This window comes from Tachyglossus aculeatus, chromosome 3 (assembly GCF_015852505.1).
Source record: "Tachyglossus aculeatus isolate mTacAcu1 chromosome 3, mTacAcu1.pri, whole genome shotgun sequence".
Classification (NCBI taxonomy): Eukaryota; Metazoa; Chordata; class Mammalia; order Monotremata; family Tachyglossidae; genus Tachyglossus; species Tachyglossus aculeatus.
Window position 1 is genome coordinate 11,757,036 of NC_052068.1, and position 26,213 is coordinate 11,783,248.

Genomic DNA, 26,213 nt, shown 5'->3' on the forward strand with positions numbered 1-26,213 from the left:
CATATAGAGGCAGTCCCTACCCAACAACGGGCTCACAGTCTAGACTGTAGGCTCAACGCTCTAGACGCTCTAGACTATAAGCTTGCTGTGGGCAGGGAATGTGTCTGTTTATTGTTATAGTGTATTCTCCCAAGCGCTTAGTACTGTGTTCTGCACACAGTAAGCACTCAATAAATATGAATGAATGCTGACCACATGGTGGAGTGGATAGAACCCGGGCCTGGGACTCAGAAGGTCATGGGTTCCAATTCCAGCTCCACCACTCGACTGCTGTGTGACCTTGGGCAAGTCACTTAACTTCTCTTCGCCTCCGGTTAGCTCATCTGTAAAAAATGGGGGTTAAGAGTGTGAGCCCCATGTGGGACAGGGACTGTGTCCAACCTAACTTGTATCTACCCAAGCACTTAGAATAGTGCTTGGCACATAGTAAGTGTGTATCAAGCAAAAACTCCTCACTATTGGCTTTAAAGTTCTCCATCACCTCACCCCCTCCTACCTCACGTCCCTTCTCTCCCTCTCCAGCCCAGTCCGCACCCTCCACTCCTCTGCCGCCGCTAACCTCCTCACTGGGCCTCGTTCTCGCCTGTTCCGCCGTCGATCCCTGGCCCAGGTCATCAATCGTATTTATTGAGCACTTACTGTGTGCAGAGCACTGTACTAAGGACTTGGGAAGTACAAGTTGGCAACATATAGAGACAGTCCCTACCCAAGTGGGCTCACAGTCTACCTCTGGCCTGGAATGCCCTCCTTCCTCACATCTGCCAATCACTCTTCCCCCCTTCAAATCCCTACTGAAGGCACACCTCCTCCAAGGGGCCTTCCCAGACTAAGGCCTCTATTTTCCTCAGCTCCCCCTCCCTTCCGCATCACCTCAACTCGCTCCCTTTGCTCTTCCCTACGTCTCCCCACCCCACGGCACTTATGTATATATGTATATATCTGCAATTCTATTTATTTATATTGAGGCCTGTTTACTTTTTTTGATGTCTGTCTCCCCAGCTCTATCAATCAATCAATCACATTTATTGAGTGCTTACTGTGTGCAGAGCACTGTACTAAGCGCTTGGGAAGTACAAGTTGGCAACACATGGGCTCTAGACCGTAAGCCCATTGTGGGCAGGGATTGTCTCTCTTTATTGCTGTATTGTACTTTCTAAGCACTTAGTACAGTGCTCTGCACACAAGTGCTCAATAAATACAATTGAATGAATGAAGTACCATAATTATTATTATTACTGGGAGAGTATGATAGAACAATATAACAGACATATTCCCTATTCATTCATTCATTCATTCAATCGCATTTACTGAGCGCTTACTGTGTGCAGAGCACTGTACTAAGTGCTTGGAAGGTATAATTTGGCAACAGACAGAGACAATCCCTACCCAACAATGGGCTCACAGTCTAGAAGGGAGAGGCAAACAACAAAACAAAAAAAGTTGACAGCCAACAAAGCCTACACACAAACACGCCTTCCAATGTAATGGATACCCTGAAGCAACTGCAGATGAAAGGGAAGGAGGGAGAAGCAGCATGGCTTAGTGGAAAGAGTCCGGGCTTGGGAGTCGGAGGTTGTGGGTTCTAATCCCGGCTCCACCGCTTGTCAGCTGTGTGACTTTAGGCAAGTCACTTCATTTCTCTGTAGCTCAGTGACCTCATCTGTAAAATGGGGATTAAGACTGTGAGCCCCACGGGGGACAACCTGATCACCTTGTATCTATCCCAGTGCTTAGAACAGTGCTTGGCACATAGTAAGTGCTTAACAAATACCATCATTATTATCTGTCCAGTGCTTTGTACATAATAAGCGCTTAACGAATAGCATCATTATTATTCCCGACCCTCTGTTCCCTCCCACAGCCTGGCGGTGAGCACACCCAGCCTCCATTCAGTCAGCTGGCCATTCGTATTTATCGAGCATTTACAGTGTGCAGAGTATTCATTCATTCAATCGTATTTATTGAGCACTTATTGTGTGCAGAGCACTGTACTAAGCGCTTGGGAAGTACAAGTTGGCAACATATAGAGACAGTCCCTACCCAACAATGGGCTCACAGTCTAGTCTACAGTACAGAGTACTGTACTAAGCAGTTGGGAGAGTACAACAGAACAATCTAACAGACACATTCCCTGCCCACAAGGAGCTTAGAGTCTAGAGGAGCCCCTCTGTAGGAGGATGCCCCAAATTGGGTCATTCATTCATTCATTCATTCATTCATTCATTCATTCAATCATATTAAGTGCTTACTGTGTGCAGAGCACTGTAATAATAATAATCATCATCATCAATCGTATTTATTGAGCGCTTACTATGTGCAGAGCACTGTACTAAGCGCTTGGGAAGTACAAATTGGAAACATATAGAGACAGTCCCTACCCAACAGTGGGCTCACAGTCTAAAAGGGGGAGACAGAGAACAAAACCAAACATACTAACAAAATAAAATAAATAGAATAGATATGTACAAGTAAAATAAATAAATAAATAATGATGGCATTTATTAAGCACTTACTATGTGCAAAGCACTGTTCTAAGCACTGGGGAGGTTACAAGGAGATCAGGTTGTCCCCCTGGGGGCTCACAGTCTTAATCCCCATTTTACAGATGAGGGAACTGAGGCACAGAGAAATTAAGTGACTGGCCCAAAGTCACACAGCTGACAATGGACAGTCGGAATTTGAACCCACGACCCCTGACTCCAAAGCCCATGCTCTTTCCACTAAGCCAGCTGTCACTGTACTGAGTGCCCTGCTATGGGGCTGAGCTTGGCTATGTCTCAGCCAGGAGCCCAGGGAGAAACCTGGGCACTGGGAACCCCAGGTCTGATTGTCCAGCCCTGGGCCTGCAGGTGGGGAAAATAACCAAGAAAGGGGAGGGAATTAAAAGGTGAAATCCAATTAGGGATGGTCCTGTGGGGGAAGGAGGAGGGAGGTGGCCCTCTCTAACCATGAGGGGCTCTGGTCCTGGGTAATGGCTTGCACATTGGCTTTCTGCTCACCTCCCAGTCCTCCTCCTCATCAAAGGGGAGCGGGGGCTCGTCGGAGCTGAAGGCTGGCTACCTGGGAAACTGACTACAGCTGAAGGAGAGAGGAAGCCCTGGGCCAGAACGCTTTTCAATTAACTTGAACTAAACACGCCAGCACGTTCCTGGAAACTGGCTTTCGCCTTTGAAATACAGATGGCTCGGAGGTGTCAGCTAGTCCCTGGTCCAATTTCCCCGATAGACACCTGGGGCAGGGATGGCATTTTGTCGGCTAAAATGCAGCAAGCTAGAATGGAGGGAAGGGGGAACGTTGTTCTGGTTTTATTCCGGGCAAGCTGGATTCACACTGGGTAATTCAGGTTTATTCCAGGCAGTTCAGGGCTATGCTGGGTTTTTACTGATATTCACAGGGCCTGGGAGAGGAACACAAAGCTCAGGTGCATGTGAGAGCATCAGGAGTAGAGCACTCAATCCCCTGGCCCCCTCCTACCTCACCTCACTGATCTCCTACTACGGTCCAGGCCGCACACTTCACTCTTCTAATGCCAAACTACTCACTGTACCTCAATCTTGTCCATCTTGCTGTCAACCTCTTGCCCTCATCCTGCCTCTGGCCTGGAACGCCCACCCTCTTCATATCCGACAATCACTCTCCCCCCTTCAAAGCCTTATTGAGGGCACATCACCTCCAAGAAGTCTTCCCTGACTAAGCTCTCATTTCCTCTTCTCCCACTTCCTTCTGCTTCACCCTTGCACTTGAATTTGCTCCCTTTATTCACCCCGCTGCCTCAGCTCCGCAGCACTTCTGCACAGTGCTGTACAGAAGCAGCGTGGCTCAGTGGAAAGAGACCGGGCTTTGGAGTCAGAGGTCAAGGGTTCAAATCCCGGCTCCGCCAATTGTCAGCTGTGTGACTTTGGGCAAGTCACTTCACTTCTCTGTGCCTCAGTTACCTCATCTGTAAAATGGGGATTAAGACTGTGAGCCCCCTGTGGGACAACCTGATCACCTTGTAACCTCCTCAGTGCTTAGAACAGTGCTTTGCACATTGTAAGTGCTTTATAAATGCCATCATCATTATTATTATTATATCCAAAATGTATTTATTTGTATTAATGCAGCATGGTGTCATGGATAGAACATGGGCATGGAAGGCAGAAGGTCATGGTTTCTCATTCTGGCTCTGCCACATGTCTGCTATGTGACCTTGGGCAAGTCACTTCACTTCTCTGGGCCTCAGTTACCTCATCTGCAAAATGGGGATTAAGAGTGCGAGCCCCATGTGGGACAGAGACTGTGTCCAACCTGATTAAATGTACCAATCCCAGAGCTTAGAATAGTGCTTGGCACAAAGTAAGCACTTAACAAGTACCATAATGATTATAATTATAATATTATAATGATTCTATTATAATAATAATGATGTCCATCTCCCCCTCTAGAATGTAAACTTCTTGTGGGCAGGGAATATGCCTACCAACTGTGTTGCATTGTACTCCGCCAATTAGCTGTGTGACTTTGGGCACGTCACTTCACTTCTCTGGGCCTCAGTTCCCTCATCTGTAAAATGGAGATTAAGGCTGTGAGCCCCCCGTGGAACAACCTGATCACTTTGTAACCTCCCCCAGTGCTTAGAACAGTGTTTTGCACATAGTAAGCACTTAATAAAAGCCAATATTGTTATTATTATTATTATTATTATTCTCCCAATAGCTTACTATAGTGCTCTGCACTTTGTAAACTCTCAATAAATATCAATGTTTTGACTGATTGCTTAAGCGGAAATAATGCATCCCATAAAATGCTTGCCAGGGTTGCCATCCTATTTATGCTGCTCACCTGGCATAGTAAGGGAGCTTGGAGGTTACAGCCGAGAAGGACCCAGTGCAGCTCTGCTTCTAAACAGCTTTGACATTTATCCCCACAACTATCAATTAATCAGTGGCATTTATCAAGCCCTTACTGAGCATAGAGCACTGTACTAAGTGCTTGGGACATAGTTAGTCATTACGGTCTGTGCCCACAATAGGGGACAACTGTCCCTAACTGACAAGAAATTCAGCAGCGTGATATGGTAGAAAGCACATGGGACTGGGTGGCAGAGGGACTGGGTTCTAATTCCGCCTCTGCCACTGTGTAACCTTGGGCAAGTCACTTCACATCTCTGTGCCTCAGTTCCCTCGCCTGTAAAATGGGGATTAAGATCAAGAGCCCCATATGGGACAGGGACTGTGTTCAACTAGATTTAAAAGCAGCACTAGGCCATATGCTGCTTCTAAACTCTAATGTTCTGCATGCAGGAGTGCTCAAGAAATACCATCGATCGATTGATTAGGAGTCAAAGATAAACAGGGACCGTCTCTTCAGATGTGAGAATAAATAGAATACTATTCTATTCTGTTATTCTATCTATTATTATTCTATTATTCTATTCATTTTGTTAATGATGTGCATCTAGCTTTATTTCTATTTATTCTGACGACTTGACACCTGTCCACATGTTTTGTTTTGTTGTCCGTCTCCCCCTTTTAGACTGTGAGCCCGTTGTTGGGTAGGGACCGTCTCTATATGTTGCCAACTTGTACTTCCCAAGCGCTTAGTACAGTGCTCTGCACACAGTAAGCGCTCAATAAATACGATTGAATGAATGCTCTGCACACAGTAAACGCTCGATAAATACGATCGAATGAATGAGTGAATGCGATGTTTGTTCGTGTTGCGACCAGTGCAGAGAGCTCTGCGAAGAAGGGATGGAAAAAATACAGTCTTGTCTCCGATCGTCTCTGATTGTCTCTGCTCCCACACAAAAGGCCTACCCTCTGGGATCCGATCATCCATGAAATTCCTCATGCTGCCCCCACAGTTCTCCCTCTGCCTGCATCCACACAGCCCAAAACCAAGCGGAACCTGGGGTTTTGCAGTTGGGCTAACCTGTCCGTTCCAGGCCGAGGGATCCACCTGTGTCCCCAGTTCACCCCACTCCTCCCGGCGCGACGTTGACCGATCCCGGGCGTATCCCTCGGAACAACAGAAGGCAGTGAGGGAGAGAATCCCAGTCCAGCACAGCCTGAGAAATCATTCAGATCAATAGCTCAGTGAATCCTGGTAGCCTGAGAGATCTGCCTCAGCACTGCACAGACCTAAAATTTATTGCCAAGGACTCAACCAATGATGGACGTCTCCCAACCATTCAGGACTGCCCCTGCTCATTGTTGGAGTCCCCCTTTCCCAACCCCCACTCCCGGGTTAATGTATGCCCACCTTCCCTTCCTCAGAAGGGTGGATGGCAGCAGCAGGATGGGAGTGGGATGGGAGTGGGATTTACAATCTCATTTGCAATGCAAAATCTTTATTGTTCCTAATTATCATCTCCCAGCGGACCCACTCGGGAATGATTCAGAGTCCTTATCTGGGCCGCGGCACGGTCTGAAAATTCTTCATTTGCTTGCCAAGTTGGGGGCTTAATTATTTCTTAATGGAGGCAGGTCCCTCCTGCTGCCCCTCCCTTGGGCACCGTGCTTGGGTGAGCTGGCCAGCAGTTTAAAAAATCGAAATGTCGGATTAATTTGCCACCGTAGGCCACAACTCTTCTCTCAGCCGTGTCCCCAACCCCAGCAGCAAGTAGTCACGGCAATCTCCCAGGACGCAAAGCATCACACCAGCCGGCTCCTCAGGGAAAACTCAGGCCTCTTCTAGTTAGAAAGCTGCCACGGGCTGGGATCGGAAGTGATTTAAGGGCAATGGTTGGGACAAATTCCATGATGCTGTTTGTTCAGATTTCGCCTCTTCCCCAATCACGCTGGGAATGATCATATCATTATTTGGCTCCCAGGGAATTTCTGTCCTGGCACAGTAAGAGATCTAAGGCCTCGTTTAGAGACAGAAATGACAGAGTCCAGAGAAGGGGACAGAAAGGAGACCCAGAGGACTCACAAATCCTCTCCTCAAATCCTCAAATCCTCTCTTTCCATCAGCTCTGTTCCGCTCTTAAAGCCAGAGTGTCAGCTCCCCGTGGGCAGGGAATGTGTCACATCTGTTCTTCCCAAGAAATGAGGGCAGTGTTTGGCACTCAGTGGACATGCAGTAAAACTTAAAACTACAGAAAACACTCCTGCTCTGAAATAATAGGAACTGGACTTCTGGGCTTCTTAAGGTAGTACCCTGGCATAATAAATGGAAAAATGGCTACTTCAGTAGCTCCCTCCACCCAGACACACCAGTTTCTCCTTGGGACTGAAAGACAGAGGAGGTCTGGGAGAGAAAGACGGAGGAAAGGGGAAGGGGGAAAAGAGGAGAGGGAAAATAGGGAAAGAAATAGGGGAAGGGGATAACAATCAAATAATTTTATTTACTTAGCACTTACTGTGTGCAGAGCACTGTAGTAAGCACTTGGGAGAGTACAATAAATTCGAGTTAGCAGACACCTTCCCTGCTCACAAGGAGTCATAGTTTAGAGGGGAAGACAGACATTAAAATAAAGTACAGCTATGCCCCTCAAGCTGAGGGGCTTGAGGGTGGGGTGAATATCAGGTTCTTAAAAGGGACAGATCCAAGTAATAATAATTATTATTATTATTATGGTTTTTATTAAGCGCTTACTTTGTGCCAGGCACTCTACTGAGCACTGGGGTGGATACAAGCAAATCAGGTTGGACACAGTCTCTGTCCCAGGTGGGGCTTACAGTCTCAATCCCCATTTTACCGTACACAGAAAGCACTCAATAAATACAATTGATTGATTGATTGATTTTACAGATGAGGTCACTGAGGCCCACAGAAGTGAAATGACTTGCCCAAGGTCACATAGCAGACAAGTGGCTGCAGAAGGTAGAGGGAGTAGAGGAAATGAGGGCTTAGTAGGGGGAGGACTTTTAGAGGAGATATGATTTCAATAAGACTTCGACGATTGGGAGAGTGGTCTTCCCGTCAGAAGGGGTAGGGAGTCCTAGGCCAGAGGGAGGATGAGGGCAAGGGAACGGTGAAGAGAGAGGTGAGATCGAGGTGCAGTGAGTAGGTTTAGCACTGAAGGAGTGAAGCGTGAAGGCTGCGTTGTAATAGGTACACCAGGAAGATAAGCTAGGAGGGGGAGATATGACCGAGTGATTTAAAGCAGGCAGTAAGGAGTTTCTGTTTGATCCACTGATGGATGGGCATCTCCTGGAGGTTCTTGAGTAGTGGGAGACATGGACTGAGCTTTTTTAGAAACATGATCATGTTTTGTTCTGTTGTCTGTCTCCCCCTTCTAGACTATGAGCCCACTGTTCGGTAGGGACCGTCTCTATATAATAATAATGATAATGATGGCATTTATTAAGCACTTACTATGTGCAAACCACTGTTCTAAGCACTGGGGAGGTTACAAGGTGATCAGGTTGTCCCATGGGTGGGCTCACAGTCTTAATCCCCATTTTACAGATGAGGGAACTGAGGCCTAGAGAAGTGAAGTGACTTGCCCAAAGTCACCCAGCTGACAATTGGCGAAGCCGAGACTTGAACCCATGACCTCTGACTCCAAAGCCCAGGCTTTTTCCACTGAGCCACGCTGCTCCTCTATATGTTACCGACTTGTACTTCCCAAGCGCTTAGTACAGTGTTCTGCACACAGTAAGTGCTCAATAAGTATGATTGAATGAATGAATGAATGATCCGGGCAGCAGAGTGAAGTAAGGAGTGCAGAGGGGAGGCAGGAGGCAGGCAGCTCAGTGAGGAAACTGATGCAGTAGTCAAGGTGAAAAAAGGGAAAAAGAGAGGAGAGAGGGGACAACTACAGAGAAAGAGGAAGGGGAGGCATTAGGGGCCTAGTGAAAGGAGCACGGGCCTGGGAATCAGAGGTCATGGGTTCTAATCCCAGCTCTGCCACGATGACCTTGGGCAAGTCACTTAACTTCTCTGTGCCTCAGTTACCTCATCGGCAAAATGGGGATTAAGTCTGTGAGCCCCATGTTGTTCAGGGACTACATCCAACCTGATTACCTTGTACCTACCCCAGTGTTAGAACAGTGCTTGGCTCATAGTAAGCACTTAATACCTCAGTTATCAGGAAAGCAGTGTGAGAAGCAGCAAGAGAAGCAGCGTGGTTCAGTGGAAAGAGCCCAGGCTGTGGAGTCAGAGGTCATGGGTTCAAATCTCGGCTCCGCCCTTTGTCAGCTGTGTGACTTTGGGCAAGTCACTTACCTTGTGTGTGCCTCAGTTCCCTCATCTGTAAAATGGCGATTAAGACTGTGAGCCCCCCGTGGGACAATCTGATCACCTTGTAACCTCCCCGGTGCTTAGAACAGTGCTTTGCACATAGTAAGTGCTTAATAAATGCCATTATTATTATTATTATTATTAGAACAGTGTATTGCACATAGTAAGTGCTTAATAAATGCCATCATCATCATTATTATTATTAAAGACCCAAGGAGGCAGTGGGTGTTTATGGGGTGAAGGGGGAGACTTACCATCTCTTCCTCGGTCACCACGGCTGTTATTGCCATGCTTTAATTATCTTCAAGCCTTACAACTGCAGCCTTCACCATGACACCTCAGCATCTTCCACTCCTGCCCACAACCGTCACAACTGCCACAACCGCCATAACGGCCACAACCTCAAGCCGTAACTGTCACAACCTCAGTCACAAATTTCAGAGCTGTCCGTGCCACACCGCAAGACCCTTCTGGCCTGCTCGGAAGCTCATCCTTTTCTTCAGGGCAGACAAGAGCAGCCAACTGGTCCCAATGCTTCTAGCAGTCAATCAATCAGTGATATTTATCAAGTGCTTACTGTCTACTGAAAGCTGTACTGAGCGTTTGGGAGATTACAGTATAACAGAGTTGGTGGACACATTCCCTGCCCCCAAGGAGCTTCCATGGCAACCAGAGCTGAGGGGAGAGTTCCTATCGCCACCCCCACTCTGGTCTAAAACTGGAATCCTAAGGGTTCTCCAGAGCCCCAGAACCACTATTTTAGGATGCCTCCCGGCTATCCACATTCCTAAATTTGCCCCAGAAGAGTGTCAGGTAATATCACCAGTCCTTAAATGTTTTGCCCTTGGAGCTTACCCCACAGGATAGTGGCCTCATGATTGGGAAGAGGAAATCCAACCCCAAATGACCTACATCGGAGGTGCTCTTTGAGGATAGATTTGCCATCATTTTGCTTCAGTTGGTGCTACTGAGCCAGTTTTCTGAGCTAATCATTTGTCCAATGTAATGCTACGTAGCCAAACCTCTAAGAGTCAGAACAATCTATTTCAGAGTAACTCTAAAATGAGTAAATATGATATTTGTTAAGTGCTGGTCTAGTAGATGGAGCACAGACCCGGGAGTCAGAAGGACATAGATTCTAATCCCAGCTCTGCCACTTTTCATTCATTCGTTCAATCATATTTACTAAGCATTTACTGGGCGCCGAGCTCTGTGCTAAATGCTTGGGAAAGTACAGTACAAAAATAAGCAGTTGCATTCCCCGCTTACAATGAGCTCACAGTCTAGAGGTCAAGCTCACATTTGCCTGCTGTGTGACCTTGGGTAAGTCACTTCACTTCTTTGGGCCTCAGTTACTATGTGTGCTTGACACATAGGGAGTAACAGATACCATCATCATCATCATTATTATTCTTAGTAATAATAATAGTAATGGTATTTGTTAAGCGCTTACTATGAACCAGGCACTGTACTAAGTGCTAGTAGCATTATGTGTCAAATAATAATAATGATGGCATTTATTAAGCACTTACTATGTGCCAAGCACTATTCTAAGTATTGGGGAGGTTACAAGGTGATCTGGTTGTCCCACGTGGGGCTCCCAGTCTTCAACCCCATTTTACAGATGAGGGAACTGAGGCCCAGAGAAGTGAAGTGACTTGCCCTAAGTCACACAGCTGACAAGTGACTCTGCCAGGATTTGAACCCATGACCTCTGACTCCAAAGCCCAGGCTCTTTCCACCGAGCCACACTGCTTCTCTACTGTTGTCAGTGCTGGGGTAGATTCAAGTTAATCAATTCAGACACAGTCCCTGTCTCATACGGGCTCACAGTCAAAGCAGGAAGGAGAATTTGTACTTCCCAAGAGCTTAGTACAGTGCTCTGCACACAGTAAGCGCTCAATAAATACGATTGAATGAATGAACAGGTACTGACTTCCCATTTTACAGCTGAGGAAACTGAGCTATAGAGAAGTTAAGTGACTTGCCTAAGGTCACACTGCAAGTAAGTGGAGGAGTCAGGATTAGGACCCTGGTCCTCTGACTCAAGGCCTGTGCTGTTTCCAGGCCATGCTGCTTCTTACCTCCCCTAAGCTCCTTGTGGGCACTTAGTTCAGTGCTCTGCACATAGTAAATACTCTATAAGTGCCATTGATTTATTGATTGTTGTAATAATAATAATGATACTAATTATTATTTTAAGCTCTTACTGTGCACTGAACACTGCGGTATATAGTAGATAATCAGTCCAAACACAGTCCCTGTCCCACATAAGGACACATCTTGTACCACATAGGTACAAGATCACCCTATTGGACACAATCCCTACCCCATGTGGGATTTACAATTTAACGGGGAGGGAGACCTGGTATTGAATCCCCATTTTGCAGATGAGGAAACTGAGGCATGGAGAAGGTGAGTGACTTTACCAAGGTCACCCAGCAGGCACGGGGCAGTGCTGAGATTAGAACCCAGGTCCACCCACTAGGCAATGCTGCTTCTGCCTTTGCTTTACCAGTCAAGCAGAAAGACTGTGTTGGTGAAATTTTCTTTTCTGTTGAGTGAATGGAAAGTAATTCTAAACATGGGATGTGATTCTATTTATTTTATTTTGTTAGTATGTTTGGTTTTTTCTGTCTCCCCCTTTTAGACTGTGAGCCCACTGTTGGGTAGGGACTGTCTCTATATGTTGCCAACTTGTACTTCCCAAGCGCTTAGTACAGTGCTCTGCACACAGTAAGTGCTCAATAAATACGATTGATTGATTGATTGATTGATAAGGAAGTGGGAAAACAGATATTGAATCCCCATTTTATTGATGAGGAAACTGAGTCATAGAGAAGTTAAGTGACTTGCTGAAAGGTCACACAGCAAAGTGACGGATCCAAAGTTAGAACCCAGGTCCCTCGACTCGCAGGTCCATGCTCAATCCACATGCTGGGTTTTTTGTGGAATTTATTAAGCACTTACTATGTGTCAGACACTGTACTAAGTGCTGGGGTAGATATAAGTTAATCAGGTTGGACACAGTCCCTGCCCCACGTGGGCACACAGTCATAATCCCTATTTTACAGATGAGGTAACTGAGGCACAGCGAAGTGATTTGCCCAAGGTCCCGCAGCAGATAGGTGGTGGAGGAGGGATTAGAACCCAGGTCCTTCTGACTCCCAAGCCCATTCTCTATCCACTAGGCCATGCAGTAAACTCTCAATCAATACAATTATTGCTTCCTAGACTAACTGACGCTCCTGGCCCTGCGTCCCTCTATTTCCAGAGAGAGAACAGAATGGAATATTTCAGGAAGAAGACAGAAATTAGTTTCAGATCAAAAGGGAGAAGTTATCATGGCCCCATGGACCCCCTTGACTCACTTGGAAAGTTCCAGTTTTAGAGAAGTTACAGAAAAGAAATCAGCCCGGCAAGCAAGTAGAAATACGTAGACCTGTAACTCAGGAACATCCCAAAATATTTCCAAAATGAAATTTTGAAACTATAAAACCAAAAAGAGAGATCCAAAGAAACCCAGTTCAGATTGGAAAGCAATCCAGCCTTTCTACTGGGAGCCTGCCATTCAACAGTATGCTCCTCAAAGGCTGGGTCTGTGTCTTCTCTATTTATTATATACTGTCAAGCCCCCAGACAGTGCTTTGCACAGAGAAGTGCAAAGTAACAGTGGTGATTGATCAAGCAATCAATCAATAAATCAATTATACTGATTGAACACCTCTTCTGTAAAGCTATGTGGAACCAAAGGGCATGAGAGTCCAAAGACTTGAATTCTAATCCTGCCACTTGTACGCTGAGCCCGTTGTTGGGTAGGGACCGTCCCTATATGTTGCCAACTCGTACTTCCCAAGTGCTTAGTACAGTGCTGTGCACACAGTAAGCGCTCAATAAATACGATTGAATGAATGACCCTGGGCCTGCTGGGACCGCTGCTCTGAGCTGTGAGGAGCCGCAAATCCTGCTGTTCCTTTCAGGTTTGTCTGCACCTTCGTCTTCTGTATTTTTCCCTCCGTTTCGGCCACCGACCCTTATGTATCCTCTCTCTCTCTCTGATTATGAGCCCCTCGGGGGCTAGGAACCTTGTCTATATCTCATTTAGGGACCTTTTTTCCAGGGCACTGTACATAATGTGCATTTATTAAATCCTGTCAGTAAGTATTATTGCTTCTGTAAATGAGGCCTTTCCTTGGGTAAATTCCCAGCTCTTAATCCCCTCTCTGCCCTGATTTAGTTTTCCCCAGGGAAAATGGATGAAACTCTTGTCTGCATTTTTGGTCTAACCTTCTCCCATAATCAGGCCTATTGGTATCGATATGTAGCCCCCACCAACCTCCCTACCCCTCCAGCCTGGGTTCAAAGGTGTCACGACTGACCGTGGTTCCGGGGGGGCCTTCATCAGTGGTCTTTATTGCCCACCCCATACTTGGGATGCGAAGATGACCCAATTCATTCATTCATTCAATCGTATGTATTGATAGACATGGCCTTCTAACTGGGAATAATAATGATTATAATTTGGTATATGTTAAGTACCTTCTTGGGGCCAAGCGCTGGGTGAGATACAGGAGAGTCAGAGTGGCCAGACTCCCTGTCCCAGAGGGAAAGGGGGAAGAATAATAATAATAATAATAATAATAATAATAGCATTTATTAAGTGTTTACTATGTGCAAAGCACTGTTCTAAGCGCTGTGGAGGTTACAAGGTAATCAGGTTGTCCCACAGGGGGCTCCCAATCTTAATCCCAATTTTACAGCTAAGGAAACTGAGGCACAGAGAAGTGAAGTGACCTGCCCAAAGTCACACAGCTGACATTTGGTGGAGCCGGGATTTGAACCCATGACCTCTGACTCCAAAGCCCGGGCTCTTTCCACTGAGCCACGCTGCTTCCCTTATTATTGTTAATAATAATAATAGCATTTATTAAGCATTTACTATGTGCCAAGCACTGTTCTAAACTTTGGGGTATATACAAGATAATTGGGTTGTCCCACATGGGGCTCACAGTCTTAATCCCTATTTTACAGATGAGGTTACTGAGGCACAGAAACGTTAAGTGAGTCGCCCAAAGTTACACAGCTGAGAAATGACGGAGCCGGGATGAGAGCCCACAAGCTCTGACTTCCAAGCCCGTGCTCTTTCCCCTAAGCCACGCTGTGAACAGGCTTTGAATCCCCATTTGACAGATGAGGAACTTGAGGTCCAGAGAAGTTAAGTGACTTGTCCAAGGTCACACAGCTGGGATTAGAATCCAGGTCTCCCAACTCCCAATCCCCCGCTCTCTCTACAAGGCCAAATGGAAACAATTTGAGAAGCAACGTGGCTCAGTGGAAAAGAGCCCGGGCTTTGGAGTCAGAGGTCATGGGTTCAAATCCCGGCTCCGCCACTTGTCAGCTGTGTGACTTTGGGCAAGTCACTTAACTTCTCTGGGCCTCAGTTCCCTCATCTGTAAAATGGGGATGAAGACTGTGAGCCCCCCGTGGGACAACCTGATCACCTTGCAACCTCCCCAGTGCTTAGAACAGTGCTTTGCACATAGTAAGCGCTTAATAAATGCCATAACAATTGCAGACGGAGCACCTACATGGTCTAGTGGTTAGAGCCCGGGTTTGGGAGTCAGAAGAACCTGAGTTCTAATCCCTGCTCCGCCACTTGTCTGTTGTGTGACCTTGGGCAAGTCACTTAACTTCTCCGTGCCTCAGTTACCTCATCTGTAAAATGGGGGTGAAGACTGTGAGCCCTGAGTGTCCAACCTGATTGCCTTGTAATTACCCCAGCGCTTAGAACAGTGCCTGGCACATAGTGAGCACTTAAAAAATACCATAAAAAAAGTGTTTTCCAAGGCTGCTTCCTCTGCTCAGAAGCAACACAGGCATCTCCAATGTGAGATCGGTGGATTTAAGGTGATCACCAAGCTGTACAAAATCAGGGAAGGCAAATGATTGCCAGGGAAAAAAGAATAGCTTCTTATAACAGTAATAATAATAATGATTAAGATGATATTTGTTTTGAGCTTTTTTTGTGTCAAACACTGTTCTAAACACTGGGTTAGATATGAGAAGCAGAATGGGCAAATGGATAGATCACAGGCCTGAGAAAACGAGAACCTCTGCACACAGTAAGCGCTCAATAACTACGATTGATTGATTGATTGATTCTAATCATGGCTCCACCCTTTGTCTGCAATGTGACCTCAGGCAAGTCACTTAACTTCTCTGTGCCTCATTAACCTCATTGGTAAAATGGGGATTGAGACTCTGAGCTGCATGTGGGTCAGGGATATAACTAATAATTATGGTATTTGTTAAGCGCTGACTATGTGCCTACCTGATTATTTTATTCAGTACTGGGAACATAATAAGCGCTTGTAAGCTCGTCCTCTAGACTGTAAGCTTGTCGCGGGCAGGAAATGTGTCTGTTATATTATTATATTGTATTCTCCCACACAGGACAGTGCCCTGCACATAGTAAGCACTCAACAAGTACGATTGATTGCTTAACAAATACCATTTAAAAAAATGAATTAGGTCAGACACAGTCCCTGTCTCATAGGGGGCTCAGAGTCCAAGTATCTTATCCAAATGAAATAAACTCATTTTGGGCAGGGAATTTGTCTGTTTATTGTTATATCAAAGCCTCCCAAGTGCTCAGTAGAGAAGCAGCATGGCTCAGTGGAAAGAGCCAGGGCTTGGGAGTCAGAGGTCATGGGTTCAAATCCCGGCTCCGCCACTTGTCAGCTGTGTGACTTTGGGCAAGTCACTTAACTTCTCTGGGCCTCAGTTCCCTCATCTGTAAAATGGGGATTAAGACTGTGAGCCCCCCGTGGGACAACCAGATCACCTTGTATCCCCCCCAGTGCTTAGAACAGTGCTTTGCACATAGTAAGCACTTAACAAATGCCATTATTATTATTATTATTACAGCACTTCACAAACAGTAAGCCCTCAATTAATACGACTGAAGGAACAGCAACAACACAAAAATCCTCTTCAGGTCCTTGTATGGTAGGATCTTGCTTCTGAGTGGAAAGTCAGTTTGACCTTCCACACTTACAACCCTCCAGTGCCCATTCACCTTGCACACATGTGAGTGGGCACACCTAGAGCAAGTGTGCACGTGTGTGCACATGTGTGTGCATGTGTGTGCACACAGACATACTGACATTATAGTGTTCACACAGAGACCTGAAGGCTCTCGCCCACCCTGAGAATTAATCACAGACACATTCAGGCCTGCTCACATACGTACATACACATAACGTGGCTCAGTGGAAATAGCACCGGCTTAGGAGTCAGAGGTCATGGGTTCTAATCCCGGCTCTGCCACTTGTCAGCTGGGTGACTTTGGGCAAGTCACTTAGCTTCTCTGAGCCTCAGTGACCTCATCTGTAAAATGGGGATGAAGACTGTGAGCCCCAAGTGGGACAACCTGATCACCTTGTATCCCCCTTAGCGCTTAGAACAGTGCTTCACATGTAGTAAGCGCTTAACAAATGCCATCATTATTATTATTATACATGCTCACAAGCATAGGTGAAGGCACGCAGCACACTTTTGTTTCTTCAGTGGTACTTATTGAGCACTTACTGTGTGCACAGCATTGTACTAAGCACTTGGGAGAGTACAATACAATAATAAGCAGACACAGTCCCTGTCCACAATGAGCTTACAGTTGAGAGGATGAGCTTACACGTGTGCACGCACACACATACACACACACACACACACGTCAAAGTTTGCTGCCTCCTGCTACTTCTATTATCATATTTATCTTCTAGACTGTGAGCCCACTGTTGGGTAGTGACCGTCTCTATATGTTGCCAACTTGTACTTCCCAAGTGCTTAGTACAGTGCTCTGCACACAGTAAGCGCTCAATAAATAAAATTGAATGAATGAATGAATTACTAGTATCCTATTTGTTAAGCATTTACTCTGTGCCAGACACTGCGGGAGATACGAGATCATCAGATTGGACACAGTCCCTGTGCCACATAGGGCTCACTGTCTAAAGAGGAGGGAGAGCAGGGATTGAATCATAATAATAATAATAATAATAACAATAATGGTATTTGTTCAGTGCTATGTGCCAGGAACTGTACTCAGTGCAGATCAGACATGGTCCATGCCTCACATGGGGCTCATTGTCTAAAGAAGGAGGGAGAAGCAGTGTGGCTTAGTGGAAAGAGCACGGGCTTGGGAGTCAGAGGTTGTGGGTTCTAACTCTGGCTCTGCCACTTGTCAGCTGGGTGACCTTGGGGAAGTCACTTACCTTCTCTGTGCCTCAGTTATTTCCTCTGTACAGTGAGGATGAAGACTGAGCCCCACGTGGAACAACCTGATTACCTTGGATCTACCCCAGTGCATAGAACAGTGCTTGGCTCGTAGTAAGCACTTAACAAATACCAACATTATTATTATTAAGCTTGTTGTGGGCAGGGAACAATTATTATTATTATTATTATTATTATTATTATTATTATTATTATTATTATTGTATTTGTTAAGCACTTAACTATGTACCAGGTACTGTACTAAACACTGGGGTGGACACAAGCAAATTGGGTTAGCCAGACACAGTCCCTGTCCCACATTCATTCAATCGTATTTATTGAGTGCTTACTGTGTGCAGAGCACTGTATTAAGCGCTTGGAAAGTACAAGTTGGCAACATATAGAGATGGTTCCTACCCAACAACAAGATGACAGTCTAGAAGGGAGAGACAGACAACCAAACAAAACAATGGGGCTCACAATCTCAATCCCCGTTTTCCAGATGACGTAACTGAGGCCCAGAGAAGTGAAGTGACTTACTCAAGGTCACACAGAAGACAAGTGGTAAGGCTGGGATCAGAACCCATGACCTTCTAACTCACAGGCCTGTGCTCTATCCACTACTCCATGCTGCTTCTCTATGTGTCAGTTTATTATTGCATTGTATCAATCAATCAATCATATATATTGAACACTTACTGTGTGCAGAGCACTGTACTAAGCACTTGGGAAGTACAAGTTGGCAACATATAGAGACAGTCCCTACCCAACAGTGGCTCACAGTCTAGAAGGGGGAGACAGAACAAGACCAAACATACTAACAAAATAAAATAAATAGAATAGATACGTACAAGTAAAATAAATCAGTAAATAAATAGAGTAATAAATATGTACAAACATATATACAGGTGCTGTGGGGAAGGGAAGGAGGTAAGATGGGGGGATGGAGAGGGGGACGAGGGGGAGAGGAAGGAAGGGGCTCAGTGTGGGAAGGCCTCCTGGAGGAGGTGAGCACTCAGTAGGGCCTTGAAGGGAGGACGAGAGCTAGTTTGGCAGGTGAGCAGAGGGAGGGCATTCCAGGCCAGGGGGAGGACGTGGGCCGGGGGTCGACGGTGGGACAGGCGAGAACGAGGCACGGTGAGGAGATTAGCGGCAGAGGAGCGGAGGGTGCGCGGTGGGCTGGAGAAGGAGAGAAGGGAGGTGAGGTAGGAGGGGCGAGGGGGTGGACAGCCTTGAAGCCGAGGGTGAGGAGTTTCTGCTTGATGCACAGATTGATTGGTAGCCACTGGAGATTGTACTTTCCCAAGGGTTTGGGCAAGTCATTTCCCTTCTCTGTGCCTCAGTTACCTCATCTGTAAAATGGGGATTAAGACTGTGAGTCCCCTCTGGGACAACCTGATTACCTTGTATCCTCCCCAGCTCTTAGAACAGTGCTTTGCACGTAGTAAGCACTTAATAAATGCCATTATCATTAGTAGTAGTAGTAGCACAGTACTCTGCACACAGTAAGTGCTCAATAAATATGATGGAAAGAATGGATGAACCCGCCTTCTGCGGGGAGGTGTGTGGTCGAAAGACGTCTCACAGTCCCCCCTTACCAGCCCTTATGTTTCTGGGATGCTGTGAGGGAGTTGGGCGGGCCTAGCGCAGTTCAAGCGGCCTGGGATCTTCTGAGGGTCTGCTGCCTGCTTGGCAGACGCCCCCTCATCTTGGAAATGCATCCTACCACACACTGGGCATTTGGCACTCCCGTCCCCCCTCACCCCCCACACCATTTCTGTCCATATCCATAATACTCATTTCTATTTATGTCTGCCTCCCCTCTAGACTGTAAGCCCCTTGTGGGCAGGGAATGTGTCTAGCAACTCTCTTGTATTATACTCTCCCATTTGCTTAGGACAATGCTCTGCATACAGTAAGTGCTCAATAAATATGATTGATTGATGTGTCTACCGACTGGGTTACTTTTGTGCTGTCCCAAGCCTCAGGACAGTGCTCTGCATATAGTAAGCGCTCAATTAATATGATTGATGTGTCTACCAACTGAGTTATATTTACACTCTCCCAAGCCTTAGTACAGTGCTCTGCACACAGTAAGTGCTCAATAAATTGGCTGGACTGACCAACTAACCATGGAGTTTCCAGTTCTGCACTTCGCATCACTGGAGCAGGCAATCAGATCTCAGGGTGACATATTACAATCCTGAACAATTACGAGAAGCAGCGTGGTTTAGCGGAGAGAACCCGGGCTTGGGAGTCAGAGGTCATGGGTTCTAACCCCTGCTCCGCCACTTATCAGCTGTGTGACTTTGGGCAAGTCACTTCACTTCTCTGGGCCTCAGTTACCTCACCTGTAAAATGGGGATTAAGACCGTGAGCCCCATGAGGGACAACCTGATAACTTTGTATCTACCCCAGCGCTTAGAACAGTGCTTGGCCCATAGTAAGCACTTAATAAATACCATTATTATTAATCAATCAATCAATCAATCGTATTTATTGAGCACTTACTGTGTGCAGAGCACTGTACTAAGCTCTTGGGAAGTACAAGTTGGCAACATATAGAGACAGTCCCTACCCAACAGTGGGCTCACAGTCTAATTATTATATTAGACTTATATTAGTCTTATTATTATATGTGACCACAAAGCAGTTGAGCAACACCTATAAGACAGACTGCCTACAAAAGGACAGCACAGGTCATTTTAATATTAATATAAATAAACTGACCCTTCAACCATCCACCTCTCCACCTGGAGCCTGGCATTAACTTAATCACCTCCAAGGCAAAAAAAGACCCAAATACAATAAGTATTTGAGACAAGTTGACCCAATTAAAATCAGTTCCATTTAAAGCCACCTTGTATTTAATTGGGCATCAAAGGGGAAATCCAATATCTGTCTTTCAAAATGCCCAGACAGCATTCTCAGGGTCACGTTATTCTTTCCTGCAGTCTTGCTCCAAGATAGAGGGGCATTTTAAGGATTGAAAAGTTGAATTGCCAGAAAAGTCAGTTGATCACATTTATTGGTCACTTACTGTGTGCCAGGCACTGTACTAACTGCTCGGGAGAGTACAATATAACAACTGACACATTCCCTGCCCACAGTGAGCTTACAGTCTAGAGGAGAAGAGAGAGGAAGAGTGAAGTGACCAAACCGCCCAGCTACTTAAGTTTAAAATTAGGAAAATCTAAGTGCTATTCCTATTTTCTGCACCAATGCCGTGCCTTCTGAAGCAGTGTGGCTCAGTGGAAAGAGCTCGGGCTTGGGAGTCAGAGGTCATGGGTTCAAATCCCGGCTCTGCCAAGTGTCAACTGTGTGACTTTGGGCAAGTCACTTAACTTCTCTGTGCCTTAGTTCCCTCATCTGCAAAATGGGGATGAAGACTGTGAGCCCCCTGAGGGACAACCTGATCACCTTGTAACCTCCCCAGCGCTTAGAACAGTGCTTTGCACATAGTAAGTGCTTAATAAATGCTATCATTATTATTATTATTATTCTAGATGACTAATCCCTACCTTTTTCTTATTAATGATAATAATAATAATAATCGTTCAGAGCTTTCTTCATCGCCCCTCCCAGCCGCACAGCACTTATGTCCCTGTCTGTCATTTATTTATTTATAGTAATGCCTATCTCCCCCTCTAGACTGTCAGCTCCCATGGGCAGGGAATATGTATGTTTTATTGTTATATTGTAATAGTAATAATGTAATAATTAGTAAATAGTAATAATAGTAATAGTAAATAGTAATAATGATGGCATTTGTTAAGTGCTTACTATGTGCAGGCACTGCACTAAGCGCTGAAGTTAATCAGGTTGAACACAGACAGTGTACCCCGTGGGACTCACACTCTTAACCCTCATTCTACAGATGAGAGAACCGAGGTCCAGAGAAGTGAAGTAACTTGGCCAAGGTCACACAGCAGACACGTGGCGGAGCCAGGATTATAACCCAGGTGCTTCTGATTCCCAGGCCTAGGCTCCATCCATTAAGCCACGCTGCTTCTCTAGCTATGCTGCTTCCCTGTACTCTTCCAAGTGCTTAGCACAGTGTCCTGCACAAGTGCTCTGCACGCAGTAAGTGCTTAATAAATACGATTGAATGAATGAATAAATTTCATAATAGCTGAATTCTCAGCCCCACATCTGAGTACATGACCCTAAACTACACTGTGTCTCTGTGGCCGAGTCATATAATACAAGAATGGGCACTGGGCAGGTAAACACACACACACACACACACACACACGTTCGTTCATTCATTCAATCGTATTTACTGAGCGCTTACTGTGTGCAGAGCACTGTACTAAGTGCTTATCTTTCCCCTTATCCCCCATAAGCTTGAGAAGCTTAGAGAAGCAGCGTGGCTCAGTAAGAAAGGGCCCGGGCTTTGGAGTCAGAGGTCATAGGTTCAAATCCCGGCTCTGCCACTTGTCCGCTGTGTGACTTTGGGCAAGTCACTTAACTTCTCTGGGCCTCAGTTCCCTCATCTGTAAAATGGGGATGAAGACTGTGAGTCCCACGAGGAACAACCTGATCACCTGGTAACCTCCCCAGCGCTTAGAACAGTGCTTTGCACATAGTAAGCGATTAATAAATGCCATCATCATCATTATTATCATTATAAGCTCACAGTATCAGGCTGCCCCCTCTACTCCCCCAACCCATGAGCATGTGTCCTCAGGGAAATAGAAGCCACCGTCCTTAAGAACGGTCCTATCTCCAGTTAATGGGGTTCTGAAAACCCTCAAATACACGGGATGCTCAGCGCTGGAAGCTTGGAATCATTCCTTCAAGGAAAAGGAGAACGAGTGAAGCAAGTAGCCCAACCCAGTTTTCTGGAATCACTGGAAAAGAGGCCACTCCAAAGATTAACATCTCGTTACTGTCGCGTGGAAGTTGAGCAATTGAGCAGTAAGACCGACAAGTCCATCAGAACGGCTTCAGAATTGAATGAGAGTCAAATATATTCTCATTTCACAGCCTGGGGAGAAAGAGAACTGACCGCCGGTAGAATACCACTCTCCTAGGCCCAGACCCTGAAGGAAAAGCCAGCACGTCCGTAAGAGATGCAGCAGTTCGGAGGTGGACCACACTCATCAGAAATCTGCTTATTCAAACCAAAATATGAGGCGAGAGGCCTCATATCGGTGAGGAATCAACAGAAAAGCAGATGAGGAGGCCGCTGTGACTAATGCGGCAGAAATGAATGCATGCCCTTGAGTGAGGACTCAGTGTACATAAAGGAAGAAGCAGCTGTAATTGTGAATGAAAATCAGAAGAATCAGCAGTTGTTTCAGAGCTTAATGCAGGCATGATTGGGTTTGGTGGTAAAAAACCCACCAGAACTACTCAGTGGAAAGAGCACGGGCTTGGGAGTCAGAGGTCACGGGTTCTAATCCTGCCTCCGCCACTTGTCAGCTGTGTGACTTTGGGCAAGTCCTTCAGTTCTCTGTGCCTCAGTTACCTCATCTGTAAAATGGGGATTAAGACCGTGAGCCCCACGTGGACAACTTGATCACCTTGTATCCCCCCCAGTGCTTAGAGCAATGCTTTGCACATAGTAAGCGCTTAACAGATGTCATCATTATTATTATTATTACTCACCAGAATGATGGTATTCCCCAAAACTCACAGCTTTAAAATGATGACTTTTGCAATGGTCTTATCTAAATAACCGACTTTACCTTAAAACGCCATTGTGAGTCACCATTTGGAATACATCCATTACACAATTTACTACTCAAATGCCTCATCCACAAGAACAGTGGTTCTTAAACAATTCCTCAATGACGGTAAACGATCCAACAGAGACACCATCTGGATGTCTGCCCGCCATCTAAGATTCAATATGTCCAAGACCAAACTCCTTATCTTCCCTCCCAAACCCTGGCCTCTCCCTGACTTTCCCGTCACTGTAGACGGCACTACCATCCTTCCAGTCTCACAAGCCCGTAAACCTGTTGTCATCCTCGACTTTGCTCTCTTGTTCACCCCAGGCATCCAATCTGTCACCAAAACCTGCCGGTCTCACCTCCACAACATCGCCAAGATCCACCCTTTCCTCTCCATCCCAACTGCTACTTGGCTGGTTCAATCTCTCATCTTATCCTGACTGGATTACTGCATCAGCCTCCTGTCTGATCTCCCATCCTCCTGTCTCTCCCGGCTTCAGTCTATATACTTCACTCTGCTGCCTGGATCATCTTTGTGCAGAAACGCTCTGGACATGTTCCCCCCTCCTCAAAAATCTCCAGTGGCTGCCTGTCAACCTATGAATCAAGCAAAAACTCCTCACTCTCGGCTTCAAGGCTGTCCATCACCTCGCCCCCTCCTACCTCACCTCCCTTCTCTCCTTCTACAGCCCAGCCCACACTCTCCGCTCCTCTGCCGCTAATCTCCTCACTGTCCCTCGTTCTCGCCTGTCCCACCGTCGACCCCCGGCCCACGTCCTCCCCCTGGCCTGGAATGCCCTCCCTCCACACATCCACCAAGTTAACTCTCTTCCTCCCTTCAAAGCTCTACTGAGAGCTCACCTCCTCCAAGAGGCCTTCCCAGACTGAGCCTCCATTTTCCTCTCCTCCAACCCAGCCCACCCACCCTACCTCCTTCCCCTCCCCACAGCACTTGTATATATATTTGTACAGATTTATTACTCTATTTATTTTACTTGTACATATTTACTATTCTATTTATTATGTTAACGATGAGCATATAGCTTTAATTCTATTTGTTCTGAAGGTTTTGACACCTGTCTACATGTTTTGTTTTGTTTTCTGTCTCCCCCTTCTAGACTGTGAGCCCATTGTTGGGCAGGGACCGTCTCTATATGTTGCCGACTTGTACTTCCCAAGTGATTAGTACAGTGCTCTGCACACAATAGGCGCTCAATAAATACAATTGAATGAATGAACAGAGACCAATTGGATCGGGAATATGCCCTAGTGGATAGAGCACAGGCCTAGGAATCAGAGGAGCTGAGTTCTAATCCCAGCTCCTCCACTCATCTGCTGTGTGACCTTGGGCAAGTCATTTCACTTCTCTTTGCCTCAGTTACCTCATCAGTATAATGGGGATTAAAACCTTGAGCTCGATAAGGGACAGGGACTGCATCCAACCTGGTTACCCTGTATCTACCCCAGTGCTTAAAGCAGTGCTTGACACATAGTAAGCACTTAAAAAATATCATAAATAATTTATAAGCAAATTAACTCCAAACTGTGGCCAAGAGAAAAGAGCACAGAACCAGGAGTTAGAAAATCCAGGTTCGAGTCCCAGTTCTGCCACTCAATCAATCAATCAATCACATTTATTGAGCAATTACTGTGTGCAGAGCACTGTACTAATCACTTGGAAAGTACAATCTGGCAACAGATAGAGACAATCCCTACCCAGCAACGGGTTCACAGTCTAGAAGTGGGAAGACAGACAACCAAACAACACAAAACAAGTAGACAGGCATCAATAGCATCAATATCAACAAATTGAATTATAGATATATACACATCATTATACATCTATAATTCTATTTATTTGTATATATTTATGTATGTACATTTTTATTTTTATTAATAGGATGTGCCAATGATTGATGATGTGCTGGAATTCTGAGAGAAAACTCCTATAAGCCATAGCACAGAAGGAGTGGATTTAGCCGAAGAGAAAGTCTGGGTCTCTTATAAGAATCAATCCATCGATCAATTGAATCAATCAATCATTGGCATTTATTGAGCTCTTACTGTGTATGGAGCACTGTTCTAAATGCTTGGGAGAGGACAATACACAAGAGTTGGGAGACACGTTCCCTGCTCACAAGGAGTTTACAAGCTAGAAGGGGAGACAGATGGATATGTACGTAATTACAGATGGAAAATATACATAAACAGGAAGTTGTAGTCAAAGCGTTAGTATTACTAGTAATAAGAGTATTTATTGAGCACGTGTGGCCTAAGAGAAGCAGCATGGCCTGGGAGTTGGAGGACTTGAATTCTAATCCTGTCTCTGCCTCTGTGACCTTGGGCAAGTAATTGAACTTCTCTGAGCCTTAGTTTCCTCATCTGTAAAATAGGGATTACCGCTACCTTGCTGGTTCAATCTCTCATTTTATCCCAACTGGATTACTGCATCAGCCTCCTCTCTGATCTTCCATCCTCCTGTCTCTCCCCACTTCAGTCTATACTTCACGCTGCTGTCCAGATCACCTTTGTGCCGAAAGAACTCTGGGAATGTTACTCCCCTCCTCAAAAATCTCCAGTGGCTGCCAGTCAACCTACACATCAAGCAAAAACTTCTCACCCTGGGCTTCAAGGCTGTCCATCCCCTCTCCCCATCCTCCCTCACCTCCCTTCTGTCCTTCTCCAGCCCAGCCTGCACCCTACGCTCCTCTGCCGCCTCTAACCTCCTCACTGTACCTTGTTCTCGCCTGTCCCGCCAAGCACTTAGTACAGTGCTCTGCACACAGTAAGCGCTCAATAAGTACGATTGATGATGATGATTGACCCCTGGATCACATCCTCCCCCTGGCCTGGAATGCCCTCCCTCCACACATCCGCCAAGCTTGCTCTCTTCCTCCCTTCAAAGCCCTACTCAGAGCTCACCTCCTCCAAGAAGCCTTCCCAGACTGAGCCCCCTTTTTCCTCTCCTCCTCCCCATCCCCCCCGCCCTACCTCCTTCCCCTCCCCACAGCACCTGTATATATGTTTGTACAGATTTATTATTCTATTTTACTTGTACATATTTACTATTTGTTTTGTTAATGATGT

At 46.0% G+C, this 26,213-nt stretch overlaps 1 protein-coding gene across 3 annotated transcripts in view; it reads right to left on the reverse strand.

Annotated features, from left to right (window-relative positions):
- Positions 1-26,213, reverse strand: part of CALY (calcyon neuron specific vesicular protein) — a 127,330-nt gene that overhangs the window by 87,112 nt on the left and 14,005 nt on the right. Inside the window, exon 1 of one of the 3 annotated variants that reach the window (XM_038743938.1) lies at positions 9,426-9,635. The exons of 1 other annotated variant lie outside the window; for it this stretch is intronic. In XM_038743938.1, the coding sequence (XP_038599866.1) occupies positions 9,426-9,461 (36 nt within the window). In that variant the 5' untranslated portion in view covers positions 9,462-9,635. Of the gene's footprint in view, positions 1-5,913; positions 5,990-9,425; positions 9,636-26,213 lie in introns of those variants that run through there. One more of the 3 variants, XM_038743940.1, reaches the window with a different exon arrangement.